At 41.2% G+C, this 18022-nt stretch overlaps 1 protein-coding gene across 4 annotated transcripts in view; it reads right to left on the minus strand.

Annotated features, from left to right (window-relative positions):
• LOC311057984 (homeobox protein PKNOX2-like) overlaps positions 1-18022 on the minus strand; it is a 91223-nt gene that overhangs the window by 3792 nt on the left and 69409 nt on the right. For all 4 annotated transcript variants that reach the window (XM_084075214.1, XM_084075216.1, XM_084075217.1 and 1 more), the window contains 5 exons: positions 14525-14696; positions 11166-11351; positions 10174-10309; positions 8929-9026; positions 540-659 (listed from right to left, as the gene is read on the minus strand). In XM_084075214.1, the coding sequence (XP_083931340.1) occupies positions 540-659; positions 8929-9026; positions 10174-10309; positions 11166-11351; positions 14525-14696 (712 nt within the window). The remainder of the gene's footprint in view (positions 1-539; positions 660-8928; positions 9027-10173; positions 10310-11165; positions 11352-14524; positions 14697-18022) is intronic.

Below are 18022 nucleotides of genomic sequence, written 5' to 3' on the forward strand. Positions count from 1 at the left end.
GAAACCACAACCACCACCTTAGTTTTCTATATTCATTTGATAATTTTCTGTTTAGTCATAGTATTAAGAATGAACCTCATATTAGCCTGAACACTATTCCAACATCTACACACTGACCGAACACACACACACCTACATTATGCTCCACCGTACGTACGACGGTGTCCCGTGCCGAATATACCAGACCTACAAGCTCACAACACGTTGTGGGCTTGAAGGTCAGCTATTTTCGGCACCGGGACACTGTCGTGCGACAAAGCATGCATCGGGCTTTAACCCATTAAGACTGGGAACGCATCTGTGTGTCTTTTTTAGATTTCGTTGGCTATTTTTGAAAGATTGTGAAAAATGTGGGCAAATCTTTGAATATATGTTTTTAAAGCGAACATTTGTAAAATATTTTGTTCCGGGGACCTCAAGAAGCAAAGATTTGACTTAAAAATGTTTGCTTTAAAAGAACATATATATTCAAAGACTTGCACATGTTTTCAAGATTTAAAAAAAATAGCAGATCTACACGCTCATAGCGTGGCACTCACCATGAGATGTTGAAAAAGCCAGGAGCGCATGATGTTGGTGGCGTGCTTGGGAAGTACACCTCTCTTATTCTTGGACTTCTTCTCATCGGCGTCCAGTAGGGAGGACAGGTCCAAGTTTACCTTTCAATGGACGCCAAGGTACAGGGGGAGAAAAGACAAACGCAGCGTATTAGGGATTGGTTATCGTTGCCACGGAAACAAAGGAGAGTGGCAATTACCTGTCTTTGCTTTGACAAGGGCGGAAACACCTCCTCAAGCATCACCATGGCAACAGAATTTGAGTAATTATGGTTAAAAACATAAAACAGCCCCATTGGTGACTTGGTGGGAAAAAAGGAGGTCGATAGTCTGAATTACATGAAAAAGAATTAAAGATAATAATCTCTTAATACCTAGGGCTTTATGTGGGAAAACCTTTGAAGAACAATCCTTTAATTTACAAGTTTAGATTTGACATGAGCAAACTGTCATGTTTTTGTTTTTCTTGCTTACCGGTATATCAAAAAAATATATATTTTCTTTTCTTTAATAGGTAATGACGGCTGTTATTCACTGTCACAGAACAAGGTCTGAAAGGTATTGTGTTTTGTGATATTGACACACAAACCTGTATGTGTGTGTGTGTGTGTGTGTGTGTGTGTGTGTGCGCGCGTGCGTGCGTGCGTGCGTGCATGCGTGCGTGTGTGTGTCTATGTGCAAGTGAGCGTGCCTTTGTGTATTATACTGTATATGTTCTATACACATACAGTACACAAATACATTACAAGCACTATTGTCCCTTAAGTAATAACGTTCAAATGAAACAAATCTCTCTGTGTCATTGTAGCAAGTACAGTTAGTTTGGATCCTTCATGGATCTGTGTATTGACCAAAACTGTTTTGAAGCAGATATATGAACATTTCATAATGCATAAACAGGCAGGACAAAATGCATGAATACATAAATAAGGTAAGTCTGGGGGGGAAAAAACGGATTCATTTAATGCAGACAGGCTCTGGAAAGTCACAGGGAAAGAATCCTAACTGAATTGGAGATCGCGCGCACACACACACACACACACACACACAGACCCTGAACCAACTGTATTCCGTCCGCAACCGCACTTTACTCCACGCAGACCATTTACACACAGTAATCCCCTGCAGAGCTCACACACAAACAAGCCTCATTACAGTTGCAGCCGGGGTGTCACGTGCGCCCGTCCTCCTCCAATCCCCCTCAGTGCTGGGAACGTGTGTTCCGGGGGAAGGCGCGGTTGAATTAATTGGCGGCACCGAGCTGGAGTGTGATTACCGGGAGCTTGTCGGCGAGTATAGCTGTGGGGCCGTGTTCTATTCCCAGCCCACGTGTAGCTCTCTGCCTCGGCTGGGTCCTGGGTATTCACCCAGGTCTCCTCTGTCTGTCAAACACTGAATTACCTGCCTGACACTCTGGCCCACACGCACGCTGACACCACTTTTACAGATTGAGCGCCGCTAAACTCCCCTCGCTGCTCACCGCTGTTTTTATTCATACCCATAGGCCAGTGAGCTGGGTTTCAGGGCTTGATAAAAGAAAAGACCCACAATAGATCTAACAGGGTCAGTCGGTACTGTATAGTACTGGATCAAGAACAATTTGTTTGTATTCTAGTCTATATGTTATTTTCTGACACAAATTACAATTACGCAATTTTTTTTTCCCCAATTATTTGCACTACCCCAATTTAGTCATTATGCTAATGACTCTATACAAATTTCTGTGTTACCACTGCTATTGAGGATGTAGCGCCTCAACAAAGATCACCCTCCCTGCCCGTCTTCCCTCCCCCAAACACGGCCAATTGTGTTCATATAGATGCTCCGCCAAGCCAGATGCACTGCAGTGGATTCGAACCCCTAGACTCCACGATGGTGGACAGATATACTAGCCACCTGAGTGCCCTGTTTTTCAATTTTCAAATGCAACAGTGCAAACGATTTATGCATCCTAAGACAAATGAGCCTTTTCTGGTGGTAAAACTGACAGTGTCAGCCTGTTGCACTTGAAAATTGAATATGAGGGCGCTCATTGTGTGTCAGCCTGACACACAATACCCTCAATCCACTGCAAACACTTACACTCACATTCACAAGTCCACCGTCAAATACTCAAGTATTATTATCAGTACCATTACATTAGAATGGATTCTTTCCACCATTACACACACCATAGTAAACCACTGCATATCTCATATTCCATTTTTCACCCCAGGTCCAAGACATGGCATATTGGCATGGCATATTGGACAGCATAAACTAAAAAAAAAATCTCTACAGCATTCTAAAATAAAAAGGAATATGTACAGTCTTCATTAAGCATACTGCTCTTAGTTGAGCTGAACAAGTTTCAAGTCCATGATGCTGTGCAAGTGCATGTACTTCACCATGACACCTGCTTCTTAAAGGAACAAATGACATGGTGTCATTTGTTCCTTTATTCAGTGTACACTGTGAAGTTCTGAGTGCTCATTTAACTCAGAGAGTGTACAAATGTAAACAAATAGACCTGCAAGGGATCCATCCATTCATTATCTATCTATCTATCTATCTATCTATCTATCTATCTATCTATCTATCTAGAATCTATCGAGTATCTATCGAGTATCTATCTATCTATCTATCTATCTATCTATCTACAGAGAGAGAGAGAGAGAGAGAGAGAGAGAGACACACACACACACACACACACACACACACACACACACACACACACACACACACACACACACACACACACACACACACACACACACACACACACACACACACACACACACACACACACACAGAGAGACAGAGAGAGAGAGAGAGAGAGAGAGAGAGAGAGAGAGAGAGAGAGAGAGAGAGAGACACACAGAGAGACAGAGAGACAGAGAGACAGAGACAGAGCGACAGAGAGACAGAGAGAGACAGAGAGAGACAGAGAGAGAGAGAGAGAGAAGCGACTGTTGCCCGCGTATGATGTCTACTGCACTAGTGATAATGATTAGAATGCAAAGAAAGCAAAGGATACAGGTATGGTAAATAATGAATTTACCTTACTCTGAATGAACTCTGAATTCTAAATTGCTATATTTGGAGACATGGACAATGCCTCTCAGCCAATCACATTGCGAGGTCAGAACAAACTGTGACATCACCATTTCTGTGGGGACATCATTAAAAGGAATCTTAAGGGAAAAATAAATTCAGAACATGTAGTGAAGCTTGACAGATAGTCTGCGGAGAGGATTGAGATACATCTTTTACAGCTGTTCGCACTCCAATTGCCCAAACATGTAGATTTTTTTAGAAGACCCTTACCAGCAAAACCCTAACCTTCGACCGAAGTGAAGAAGGATAAGAGGATGATGAGTTAATTAGGACTGAGGTGAAATAACCCGCAGATGGATGCCGCTGCAAAGAAGTGATCTAATCCTGAAACTAAACCATCTGACTTGTAAAGAAGGACTCTCCCTGGCATGAACATCACCCTGTAGGTTGAGCCAAGCGCTACCAATGAGAATGTCACAGCCAAAATCCAGGACAATCCCTTTCTGACAAAAACATCCAGAAATAATCCACCCACCACCTTGTGCTGCGTCTGAGGCGAAGAATGCAGAACTTCGTCAAGACCCTCACCGGCAAGACGAAGATAACAGAGAATGTCAAAGCCACAATCCAGGACAAGGATGGCACCTCCCTGACCAGCAGATGCTGATCTTGGCTGGCAAGCAACTTGAAGATGGACACATCCTGTCTGACTACAACACCCAGAAGAAGTCCAACCCTTCACCTTGCGATGCGTCTGGGAAGACGCATTAGAAAAGGGAGGGCAGTAGTAAATGATTCAGTACATTATTCTGTCATCCTAAACTCTGTCCATTCTCCATCTTGTCTCTGAGGGTCTGGAAAAAAAGTACATTGTAAGTAAATGGGCAATAAATAGGCAAAAAAAGCATTGAAAAATAAAACAGCACTGAAAACTGAACACATTTTTGCCTCTCAAAATCCAACCCTACGTCCTCGTCGTGAGAGGTAGAAGCAGGTAATGCTGACTAACAGGGCTCTGGTAAAACTTGCATAGGCTAATCACCTGAGCAGTGGATACATCAAGAATGAAAGATAGTACGAAAGAAAGTAGGTCCACCATGGTGTTCTATGGTAGGTAAAAGGTCTTTGCGATTTGGTCTGGTCCAGGCAAACAAGGCCCGAAGACGGAAAGAAAGAAAGTACGAAAGAAAGAACGAAAAGAAGTAAAGTACGACTATGTCGACAATATTGGCTGGGTCCAGTCCAGTACAACAATAATGTCCAAAAGAAAGAACGAAAGAACTACCGGAACGAAAGAAAGAATGAATGAATGAAAGGTTCTTTTTAAGAGCCACGTCCTCTCCTGTTGCTGTGACCTTGCCGTGGTGGAGAGGCTTGAGAGACTCAATGACCCTGAGAGTGTTGCCGCCCCGTGGGGGTTGAAACCGCCGACAGGTTCACAGGTGAGAGTCCAGACAAACAACAGCAAAGTCTCTTTCTGGACTGAGTGTGGTGTTTCACTGTTGACACAACGCAGAATACATTGCTTGGAGCTGTCCTAAGTAGCGTATAATCCAAGGCGATGCACGCACATGAAAAAAAGTCATTCAACAGGTGCATGCTAAAGATACACCTTTTAAGGAACTCCCAGGCCAGAATGTATTAAGACAACGTTTCAACCACATCAGACATGATGAACGCCCTGGGAGCTTCTGGAGGTGGATTGTCCACTCCAGGTAGGGAATGAGTCCTAATGAGTCCTATGCCCCCAGAACCCAGAGGTTGCATTGAAGCGCATTGGACATGCTGGCCATTCATAGGTACTGCAGCTTAAAACAGCCTGGGGCCACTGTCACGAACGAGCGAAAACGGTTTCGACCAATGGGCTCGGCACACAAACTTGCGCACGGGGTTGCGCATGGAGGTGACGCAAAACGTGTCACAGAAGCCCCAAATAGGCCCCGCCCGTCACATTTCCCAACCCGGAAGAAAGGGTGATTTAGGAGTATGCCCTCTCTATTATGTAACTCTATGGTCCTAAGCCTATAAGTGAAAGAGTTCAAGTGGGTCTTGTTCACAAGGGAGGGGAGGACGGTGCATGAACCCACCCAGAGAAGCAGGAGTGGTATTGCGTTTGATGTACTGAACCATTGTGATAAAAAAAAAAGAGCTGAGCCAGAAAGCTTTTTAAATATTTACCAGTCAATCGTCCTACTTTCACCTATGGTCATGAAATGTAGGTCATGACCGAAAGAACAAGATGGAGGATACAAGTGACATATTTCTCAGGAGGGTGGCTAGATAGGGTGAGAAGCCCAGTCATCCGTGAGAGACTGTGTAGAGTCGCTGTTCCTTTGCATAGAAAGGAGCCAGTTGAAGTGCATCAGGCATCTACTGTAGTACCCTCCTGGTTGCCTCCCGAGGGAGGTTTTCCAGGCACGTCCAGCTGGGAAGAGGCACCGGTCCAGGACCCTCAGACTCTCGATAAATGAATGAAGATGGATGAAATGTTGAGAGGGAAGTCGGTCGGATAAGTGGTTGTCTAGAAATATCCACAAATCTCTGTATCTGTCTGTCTCCAGACATCGTAGATCATCATCCAAGTACTATGATAAAGGGTCCTGCACTATGTACTCTGATCACGGGTAAAACGTGTATTGGATAACAAAAGGGGCATGCCAACAAGCCTACTCTGGAATGATGCAAATAGGGAATGCATGCCCCTCCCGGTTATGCAATACCCGTTATAACCGTTGTAACACTTGGTCTGTCTGTGTCCCTTTTATGCCCATATATGGAGATACCTGATGTCATCAGTAGATGTCCATATATGCGCATGATATGGGCTTATTGAAAAGATGGGCGGACAACCGCCTATCCAACCGACTCGACAGACGGACGGACATACAGAGTTTAGTGCATTTATTGTAAGATAATAGTTGGAGATAGGACTCAAAGCCGAAGCTGAAAGTTACGGAGGTTACAGCTCCACAGTGATCTGTTCATATCCACATCTCTTTCATTGGCGTTTATAAGTACAGCCTTCTATCCTTTTCATCAGCCACGGGGTATTACTGTTATGGCTGCCAAGATACAGTATAGTCTTTTATTGAAACCAAAGCAATAATATGAAGTATTACAATCTTTAGGGTGTTTATAGGCAAAAACCATCATCCTTTTCATCAGCAAGTGGTTATTGTTGTGGTTGCCAAGATACAGAATATTATTTTATTGAAAACAAAGCAATAATATGGATAGCCAAGGATTGCAATTTCTCCGTTTTTTTTGTTTTGCTTTAGGGTGTACAGGGAGCTCTAGAAGTGTTTTGACAGTGACTTTTCTGTTAGCTATTTGAGCTCCGTTGTTTTGAAAGTGAAAATACACAGATCATGAGGTGAGAGTACTGTATGAGATCAATTTCGAGGGAATATTATTTTATGCCAAATCAGATAAAGAGGATAAAGACCTAGAAAATGTTCTGTTGATTGCCTTCCCATTTCAGAATAGCACATTTATTGGGACAGTATGTGTACTTAAATGTACACATACTGTATGATGAAGGAGATATATGGAAAAAATATTTTGAAAAGAAAGTATTGTGCTAAAACAACTACAGTATATAACAGCCTAGAGCTTCTACATAAGGACGGCACTGTTTACATCTATACAGTATATCAAGTTGTCATATTATGCATCAAACGAAAACTGCATGCAAACCTCAATTTCATGTCACAGCAAACCCCTTTCATTGAATGGCAGTTATGTGTGCTGTTGGATTCTTTGTTGAAATCCAGTTAGGATACATCAGCAATCCATCAATTCGCGTGAAATGAGATGATGCTATGCTCATGCATCTACAATGCAATATGTTCTCTCACCCACAGGCAAGGACAACACATAACTTTCTGAGCGCTTTTCTCTGCCTGGGGTGTTGAATTCACATTTTTTAGAAGTGTAAATCGTAACATTTAAAATGTATGCTATTGTTGTCAATCAATTTGACTTAACCCATAACCATGGAAAATACTCGCTTCTGATTGACTGTCAGGTGTAGGCTACACTTAAATCCTCTATACTTCGTTGACCGGGGACCAAATCCTTTCACCGAAAATAGCAGATCTACAATCTATTATCTACTTTGTAGATCTGATATTTACCGTGAATGTTCGCCTATGTTTACCGAATGTTTGGGGTTCATGTGGTTAAAAATGCAATGTTGTTGTTCAGTCAATTTGATTTACTTAACCCATGACCACAGAAAATACTTGCTTGTATTGGTGGTGTATTTTAGAATCACAATATCAACGTAGTCCCGGTCAGTTTAAATGTAATGTTCTAAATCACAGCTTAAGATAAACTGTAACAACAGTATTACACATAACATAACAATAACAGCTGTTTGCTACTATGGTTACCAACAACACAGCTTTTGTTTTCAGTTCTTTCTCAAATATGAGAATGGTAAATATAAACAGAGATACTGCACGACAAGGCTTCCAGAAATAGGAAAATAATGAACTTGGCGGAGGAAACTCTGCCTCACGTCATGGAGTTCTTAACCTTCGTCTCTTCTATTATTTTCCAATATTGAACACTCATTCATATATTACGATACATATACTGTACCATATATAATATATACTGTATATATGGGTTGGCGGACCACGGCCCCCATATGACACATCTAATAATAAGTGGTTTCTGTTGTGTCTGACATCAGTGCATGTTGAAAATGTTCATATGCAGTATCAGTGCATGTTGTAAGTCTTTATATTATATGCATTTGACACAGTTCCTGTTATGTCTGTAATTATTCACATTACATGTCCTACCACATGTCTACATACTGCACCTGCTGGCTTATGCTGTGTACTGTATGTAAATATCTTTGATTATTCTCCTTGCTCTCCCTGCCCCTCCCCCTCCCTGTTATTTTCTTTTCTCTTTCTGAAAACAACAGAAACGATGGAGCTTGCACAAAAACAAATTTCATCCACTTTACACTGTAAACCTGTGATGTGACAATAAAGTTGATTCTGATTCTGATGCGTCGCCCCCTGAGGATAACTGGCACCGTGCAAGTGTTGGTGTTAATCCTCGTAAGAGATTATGCACAGAGCCGCAGTCGCAGTCAAACTTCACAGTTATAATCTTCACAAATTGTCCTTAATATCATGGGAACAAATTCCATTTTGTGTGTCAGCAGGCGGGTTTGTTCGGAGACAGTGGAAGGAGGACGCCTGCGGGGACCTCCTCCATGATCACATAAAGTGACCCTTTTAAAAGAACAAATCGTGGCAGCGGGGTGGGAGAGAATTATTTTGGACAAAACACAGACAGACGCTCAGCAGCTCACCTGTGAGTTCTGGATATGGATGGTTCCCGGGGCCAAAGCCTGAGTTAACACCTGCCCTTGTGATGTAACCATGGCAACGGGCTGGTACAAGGTCCCACCTGAGGGGATAATTTGTGGTTATGAGTATCAAGTGGCTTTCCCCTCTACCAGCGAGCTGTCTGCTAGAAGCAGTCTGATCCCGCATTTACTTGATTGCCTTATTAACTCTGCGCCAGACAACATGAACCATGTAAACAAGAGAGGAAAAGATAATTGAATGTGTTTCTTCTCTTAACCCTGAAGAAGAGATAATGTTTGGTTGGTATTGATCAGGACACCCTTCATTACATTCTGTTAGAGCCTTGAACGTTTAGTGATCAAAGGCAGAGAGATTGATTGACTTTGTGTTGAAAGGTGTTTCCAGAAGACAACATTTCATTGTAGAGGCTCGACATCATTCACCCTGCCGCTCTGCATGAGGATATTGAACATGGCTCCGTTATGTCCCATTAGAATTAAAGCTAAAGTTAAATTATTGAATGGCAAAATGATTGGCTTTTCCCGTCATTATGTACACGGCTCTGTAAGCCCAATTGTAACAACCAGGCAAAATAAAATCAATGACATTATGCTGAATGCCTGTTTGACATTTTGGGTAAAGTCTTTGTTAATACTTTAAGTTGAGGGCTTGATGGAAAGATGAATACTCAAAATAATTTGGTAAGTTGTCACTGGCTATTATGGCATTGAGTTCAAATAAAGTCTCTGAAAATCTACAAAATAGCTCTGAAACTTGCTTACTGTATATTAACCACTTTCAACCCGACAGCTAAAAGTTCTGAAAATTGCATACATTTTCAGAAATCTACAAGCAATTTGATCCATTTTAGCGAGTTCACTACCACAAGTTCACTGTATAAAATATAGGGCTTAAATGGTTAAACAAGACTGTAGAATCTAGTTTTCTAATGAAGTGCATGTTTATGGGGGTGTCATCTGCTTGCATTTTTGGTAGTTGTAACTTAGATTAATTGTAACGTAGATTAATAACAGCTGTACACTGAGCAATCATTTGAGAATGCTTTCACATACTGTATTACAAACAAACAATTATTTGGGGTGTCTTCACCACAACCCATCTTGACAACGCAGTGTAGTGAACACATCCTTGGATGTGATTTCAAACTAACAGGGGTCTCTGTGGTTTAATGGTACTAATGAGCACAATAACGTTGAATGTGTGTCAGTGTGCACATGTCTACTCACCTGATACCACCTGGGAGTTAATAGTTGCCATGGTCACATTGCCCTGTTGCAGACCCCCAGCGGGCACCACAATCCCTGAGGGGTTAACAGAGCTGGAGACAGAGGTCATGGATGGAGAGGAGGTCTGAATTAGTTCCTGAGGGATCATAAAGAAGAACTAGTGAGAAAACCTAAAGAGCTCTGTGGTGAAGTACTCTCGTCTCCCTCATTTGAATGAAACTCCCTACAGTCCCAATTTATCCAGTGCCGTGTCGGCCAGGGTTATTATAGTTCTCTAAAGCTAGTGAAATAACGAAAGCTAGAATTGACAAAACATTTTAGTTAAATGAAATAAAAAAGATGCACAAATAATTGAAACTGCATTGTCTGTTTACAAAACTAGCTAAACTAACTAAAATAATAGAGAAAATGTGTCAATATTTCATACATAAGTCATTTACCTGTTGTCAAAAATTGTCACAAATAGTGAAAATAACCGATCTACAAGCTCACAACGCTAAAACTAATAAAAACTACACTAAACCTAAAAATTATCAAAAAATAACTAAACTAAACTAGCAAAAAACTAACTGAAATTGAGAAAACATAAAGTCAAAATGGAATAAATATAAAAACTAATGAAACATTTAAAACAATAAAAACCTTGGTGTCAGCTTTGCCTGTTGGTTTCTATAGAAATCTGGTAACTAAGCTCTGTGGGTGAGAGGAGGTTGGTTACTCACATGAACCCTAGCATCCCTATTCTGGGCATGTCAGAATAGATAAACATTCGCACTCACAATGTGTCACAACGCACCAACGTGAGCTTGTAGATCGGGTAGATCAGCTATATTCGGCTAAGAGATTGGTGTAGAGGGAAGAAAGGAGGGGACCAAGTAAATAGACCCTGGTCAATTAAATATGAATGTACAGTATGTATGCATTCCTCATTCTCTCTCTCTCTCTCTCTCTCGTGGCTAAAACTCTGAACATATACAGGATCCATAGCTGACCTGTTGTAGGCCAAGAGAGGTTTGTGAGGGAGAATATGGTCCGCCAAGGTCATTGCGGAGCAAGTTGTCGCTGTGCATCTTAGTCTTGAGGCAGGTGATGTAGCGGTTACAAAAGTCCTTACAGAGTTCATTGACCTTCTCAAGCTCCAACAGGTGGATCCTCAACACCTGAATGGCCTTCACCATCTGACGGGAAAAGAAGATGGAAAGAATTTTACTCTCACAGTATACACAAGATGTGACAATAAAAAAACCTTGACTCCCTGAACCTCGAGTATAGTATGACTAAATTATGCTAGACTTTCCGCATCAATTTTGGCAGCCGGATTCATTTAGCAGACTTTCACACGGACAACTTTTGCTGAAGTTGGAAACAACCAAACCGCAAGTAATGTCAAGAGACAAAAAAAAATTGGACCTTCTGCTTCTACGATGTCCACAAATTGGAAACCTGTTCTGCAGACTAGCACTATGGACTTTGCTGATTACACTGTTCACTGAGCTTTGTTGAGCTTTCATACCCCAAAGGGCCTTTTTTCATAGTAACAGCTGCAAAACAAAAATGATGTGCTCATATCCCTGGAATATCATCCTGGATACTGTACTGTAAATATTTCCAAAAAGCATGTCATCCATTATTCACCCATGGCACAGCTCCAGGTTTATGAAAAGTCTAGGCTGAGCTGTCCAATATCACCAGTGTATTATGTATGAATTCTGTTTTAGGGGGGATTTTTTTTTGTATAATCTACATTCTAGGATATGTGCAACAATTTAAGCTTATCCTAACCACGTGCAATTTTCCAAACCACTGGAAAATATTATTAATCTAATATTGGATTGTGTGTTCACTGTTCAGACAAATACTGTGTTGTAAACTTATTTTGGATTTTAATCCAGCTCGCACCATTTGTTGCATGACATCCCTGTTATTTTTGTCTGCTACCTTTCCTGTCACTTGACACTTTATAATATTGGGCAGTACACAGTTTATATTTATTAGCTAGCTTATTCAATTAGCACTTCTAACAAGCTTTTTTTTTTACAATTACCCCCCCCCCCCCCTTTTCTCCATTATTTAGTCATTATGCCAATTAATTCCTCCCCACCCACATGTTTGTGTTGTCACTGCTGTTGTATCCTACTGACTCACCTGCCAGTGAGGAGCCCCCACCGGGAGGTCTTCGTCCTACTCATCCCACTTAACACTTCCTGCTGACAGGTGCCACCCCAGCCCGTAGGAGTATGTGCACTGACCAAATTCACCCTCCCCGCCCGGCTTCCCTCCCTGTCCCCCGAACACGGGCCAATTGTGTTCGCATAGACACCCGACAAAGCCGGATGCGCCACGGTGGATTTGAACCCACAACCTCCTTGGTGGTGGGCAGGGAATTTACCACTGTGCCACCCAAACTTCTAACAAGCTTAATGAGTTAATTCAGAATGGGATGTGTTATTAGATATTAAGAAAACAAAAATAACATGGTAAAATAAAATAGAAAAATGTAATGGCAGGAACATTTCTACCACTTATGATTGTGGCATTGTGATAATTGCTACAGCCCACGTCTATTGTTAAAGGAACATGGTATTCAGAGCTAATACACAGAAACTTCTCCAGTGCTAATTAAAATCTCACAAGGGTAATTTTTTTCCTACACTCTCAGAATTATCTTAAAGCATATATAGATAACATTATATGAATACCAATAATACAATGGAAATAATACATCCACAGAACTTTCAAAAAGGTGTGGAATAAAAAATATTGCTTTCCTCCTCCCATAAATATTAGAATTGTGAATTTTAATCATTTTGATTGCCTGTAAATTTTGTTTACCTCCATGGGTGCACATGGGTAAGGTATTTTTACTGTGAATATATTCTTGGAAGGTAGTCGTACAATGTTGCAAAATACATTAGCTGCCTTATATGACAGGGAAATAGTGAACCTTTATGCAACCTTTCACACTGAGGGTTAGAAAATACAGACAGGCTTGATCTATACAGTGTATTAACTAAGATTGTACTGTCTCTGTCATTAGAAACTGAGACAGATGGTTATGATGGAATGTTTTTGTCTGCAAAATGTATGGAAAAGTCCATATTATCCTCTTTTTTTTTGTCTTTACAGTCATGATCTATATCACACCATCAATATGCTCCCCCCTCCCCCCCCTCCCTCCTCTCTGCATGGCTTACTTTAGAGAGCTCTCCCTCAAAGTCGGCACTCAAGGTCAACTGAATGGGCTGAAAAGTGCTGGGCCAAGGAAGAGATAAATCAGCTAATTAAACCAGACTCGTTTAATCAGGGGACCAGTAACTCTGGTGCCCATCTCAGTCAGTCAGGGCCCTGCCATGGCGTTCCTGTCCTGTGGATGACTTAGTGTCCGCTGGGAGGGCCGCCTTGCACTCGCTGCTCATAAACCACGCAGATGCCCAGCTAATTGACTGTTCAACACTTGTCAGCTTTACCCCCTCGTCTTTGTCTTTTCTCTCCAACGTCTCCCTCTCCCTTCACAGTAGAACATGATCAGCGCCCACCTACCGCTTCTCCTCATTTTTAATTACAGCTAGCTGCTGTGTTAAGGGGGCAGTGTGGGGGAGGCTGTGTGGGGGATTAAATGAAAAAGGAGGTATTGTTTGGCAGCAATAACAATGAGACACCCTGTAAACAGATAGGGGCACTATATTTTATGATTAGCTTGTAATGTTTTATCGTCTCCCCATTCAATCAAGTTAGGGAGGTTCACCAAAATCCCTGCAATGCAGGCGACTGCTGGGCACAAGAAGGAAAAGACACACTTTTGTGACAGCAATTTGCTGGTGCTTTAGTATTAAAGCTGCAATAAGGAACTTATTTTAACCACATGAACCCTAGCGTCCCTATATCGAACATTCGGTGAAAATAGCATATCAATAAGTTCACAACGTGGCACAGATGCATCGTGTTGTGAGCTTGCACTGTAGATCTGCTTTTTTTTGCTGAAGAGATTTGGTGTACAGAAAAAAAAGGAAAGGAGCAAAGTATAGACCTGTGCACTGACTCCGGTCGATGAAGTAGAGTTAATGAATAAAATGTTGTGGTGGTTGGAGGAGGTGGTATCACTCCTCTTCCATTGAGACTCTGAGACAACCCTGGTGTCAGGTAGGAGGACACCGACTTGGTTGACAAGTAGTGCTGCCTGAAGCTCATAACCTAAATATCACGCCTGGCCAAGCAGGGATTCTGTCTTGGAGAGTGATAAAAAATGTGGTCTCCCGTTCAAATTCCCGGGTAGGACATAAAAGTTAGGGATTGCAGCTCATTTTGAGCAGCCCAGCTGCAACAGAATTGGATCGGCCCCGGGGAGACTCACCAGATTGTCTAGCTCTGGGTCCTCACTGAAGAAGGGCTTGTGGTCCTGCTCCTGTTGGTGCACAAAGTTCTCTATGTCCACGTCGAAGCTCGCCGAGGTGATGCATTCAGAGCCCTGTGTGGCCTGCTCACATTTCTCAAAAAGCAAAGCCAGCAGAGGGAACAGTGGATGTCTGCAGAAAACACAGGGGCAAGGAGAGGATTACAAGTCATCATCATACGCCGATATTGCTTAAAAGACCCGAGGCCGATTCTATAAATGCCTTCTAAATCAGTAGTTCTCAAACGTTTTCGTGCCATGGACCCCCAAAATGATATACTGTATATTTGGCCGCGGACCCTCATCTGAAAATATTTGGTGCCAGGGACCCCAGAAAAGTAAAAAAAAAAATCTAAATTAATAAAAGAAATTCAAACACAATTACAAACAATTCAAAAAATAGCTTGTAGATCTGCTATTTTTGAGAACCACTGTTCTAAGCCATTATTCTAAATCCTAAGAGTTTTGTTTTTAATGGGTTAACCATATGAACCGCAGGATTCTATTCTATTCTGGGGTGAACAACAGATCTACAAGCTCACAAGGCTCGTTGTGTGTAAATCAGTCATTTTTGGCATGCCAAATGTCGCACAATGAAGTCGTTATTTGGCTCGCCAGAAGGGAATGTTAGGGTTTTATGAGCTTCAGAATGTTGGGATGTGAACAAAAGTAAATAAGTGAAATACATGTTGTTGCTTGAACACTAGAAATCAGAGCCACTGGGAATTAAAGCTGTTCAAATACCATTTATTCCTATTTATTCCGATAACTGATTGATGTGATGTGATTGTTATCATTGTTGCATGGTCTAGCTCAGTTTAAAACAAATACTTATAGAGAATAAATGCCATATAGCTTTACTTAAACTTTTTTTTTTTTACAGCCAATCATAACTGAAAATGAACTATACTGAAAATAAATACTATAAATAAAAGTAGGAATAAATTCCTTTAAAAAGAATGCCACAATTAAGTAACATAAAAAAACATTATGTTTTATTGCATAAATTAGCTGTCTTCACAAGAACTTTAATTACAAGTAATTGATTTAGATTATTATTAGAAAACATACATTAACCAATTAAACCCTACTACTATATACTGTTTTTCGAAAATAGCCAATCTACAAACTCACAACACGTTGCGATGAGTCGCATCGTGAGCTTGTAGATTGCCTATTTTCAAAAAAGTATGACAAGTTTGGAAACACTTGAGTAGCCTACTTTTCCTTTGGTACTGTCAGTAAATTTTGATGCCAATACTTTTGTACTTTTACTCAAGTGTTAGAATGAGGACTTTTACTTGTAACAGAGTATTGTGGTACTGCTACTTTTACTTACATTCTTCCATTGCTCTGGTTTTAAACAACATGACAGTTAAGGGGATGGTGAATATATCTATTAGACAATGTTCAGCAGTGACACATCAAAACAACATCTTTAAGTGGGTGTAATATGACACAGTGATGGGGGAACGTCATTCAGTAGCGGTTTATAATGCCACACATTGACAGCTCCTGCTGAATTCCTTCACAACAAGCTAAATATTATGCGTTCCACATTTTTCAAGTCAAGGCTGTGGAGGGTCTTCAAAGAAGTCCTAGCCAGCGAACACAGTGACTGCCTGGTTCTACTTTGTGGTTGGTAGAACATAATAATACCAGAAGTTTAGAACTTTCTATTAAGAAATGATTGACTACGGCAGAAGTCACGTCCTCCTGCATACCTTCTGCATTCTTGTCAAATCGTGACATCCAACCAATCACAGTAAATATTAAATAATAACGCTACTGTAGATGAAGCTGCTTAGCCTACTACTGGCCTACTATTTACAGTAAGTATTCAACATCCATGGCACTTTTTAATGCTTATCCGTCTAATGTAAGGGATCTAGCAAATAAGAGCAATTAGAGTGGCAACGCATTAAAATGTATTATGGTAATACACTGTATATTGTCATGTGAGGATATGTGATATGTTGGAAAAGCCTTGGATATAATTAGCCTACCGAATGTTAAGAAATACTAATACTAACACATACAAATAGAGCAGGCCTAGTTTGAATGTCTTTCAGAATAGAAAGTGGATCTAAGTATCGATGCTTGTAAAATGCTAAATAAATATGCTTGTGTTTTGTCTCTTTTATTTTATTTTTTTATTTATGTTATCTTAAACTGCATCTCTGTATGTTTCTCTGTACCATTAGTGCCACCACTGTTATGTGCGGTCTGAAAATACCTGATCTACAAGCTCGGCTATTTTCAACTGGCAACACCGTGGTACGACAAAATATAAATCAGGCTTAATGTGGCGGTATATGCTGGGGGGGCACTAACCCGTGGCTCTCATTTGCAGCCTTTAATAGTCGTCTATATTATACTCTAATCTGACTGATCCCAATTTAATGTCGCTCCCTCAGCCACACGCGCTAGGAATACTGAAGAGGAAGGTCACGTGCACAGTGGGCGGGCTTCAATATCATTAAATGTGTCTGTGGAGACAGAGAATGAGATTGAGACATGGAGAGAGGTGGAGAGAGGGGGAGAGAGATGGAGAGAGAATGAGATTGAGAGAGAGAGGTGGAGGGAGGGAGGGAGAGAGGGAGGGCTGTTGGGAGGGAGAGAGAGAGAAAGAGAGAGAATATGTTTGCATATAGGAGGGTGAAAATGGGGGGGGGGGGGGTATAACTGCCAAAACAACCCCACTAGCACGTACAGAGTTATATTGTGTATTGTGTGTACTGAATGTTTACACATTTAATCTGATATAATTATATGGAGAAAGCAGCTAAAGCAGACCGGAGTGACACAACCTTTTGTCTTTAATTTCTCTGTATTGTTCTCTGTTTCCAGTTTTGTTCAGCAAGTTTTAGCCAATCTCATTGAGAGGTTCTTGGTCACGCCATTATGTAAACACACGCACGCCACGCCACGCCACGCCACGCCACGCCACGCCACGAACGCACGCACGCACGCACACACGCACGCACGCGCCTTGGCATTGGGGGTAAGACTAGTGGGCACACCTTTATTGGTTGGTTAGTACCCTCACCGCTAAGTCTACCATACAGAAGAAACACCAATAGTCAAGCAATCCTCTATGTTACTGTAATTCAATGGGTGTAAACATAATTTATGGGTCAATAACAAATTGACCCATAAGTGTCCATTTGGTTACATTTATACACAAATGGATACAGTAGATTAACACTGAGGATTTCATTGTGTATACTGTATAGTCTTCTTTGTACAGTATCTAAATTATATATTTTTTAAATAGAGCATGACATTGATATATTTGCTCAGTGAATGTAAATGCACCCAAGAAATATTCATAGCACATTATCTCTCTCTCACAAAACATAATGCATTCACAAAAAAGGTCAATCAGCATTTTCAACAGCTCCGTTCCATTTAGATAATATAGGTTTTCAAAATAAAAGTTTGCAATTTCATACTCAT

Source organism: Gymnoscopelus microlampas (assembly GCF_963454915.1).
Source record: "Gymnoscopelus microlampas genome assembly, chromosome: 12".
NCBI lineage: Eukaryota > Metazoa > Chordata > Actinopteri > Myctophiformes > Myctophidae > Gymnoscopelus > Gymnoscopelus microlampas.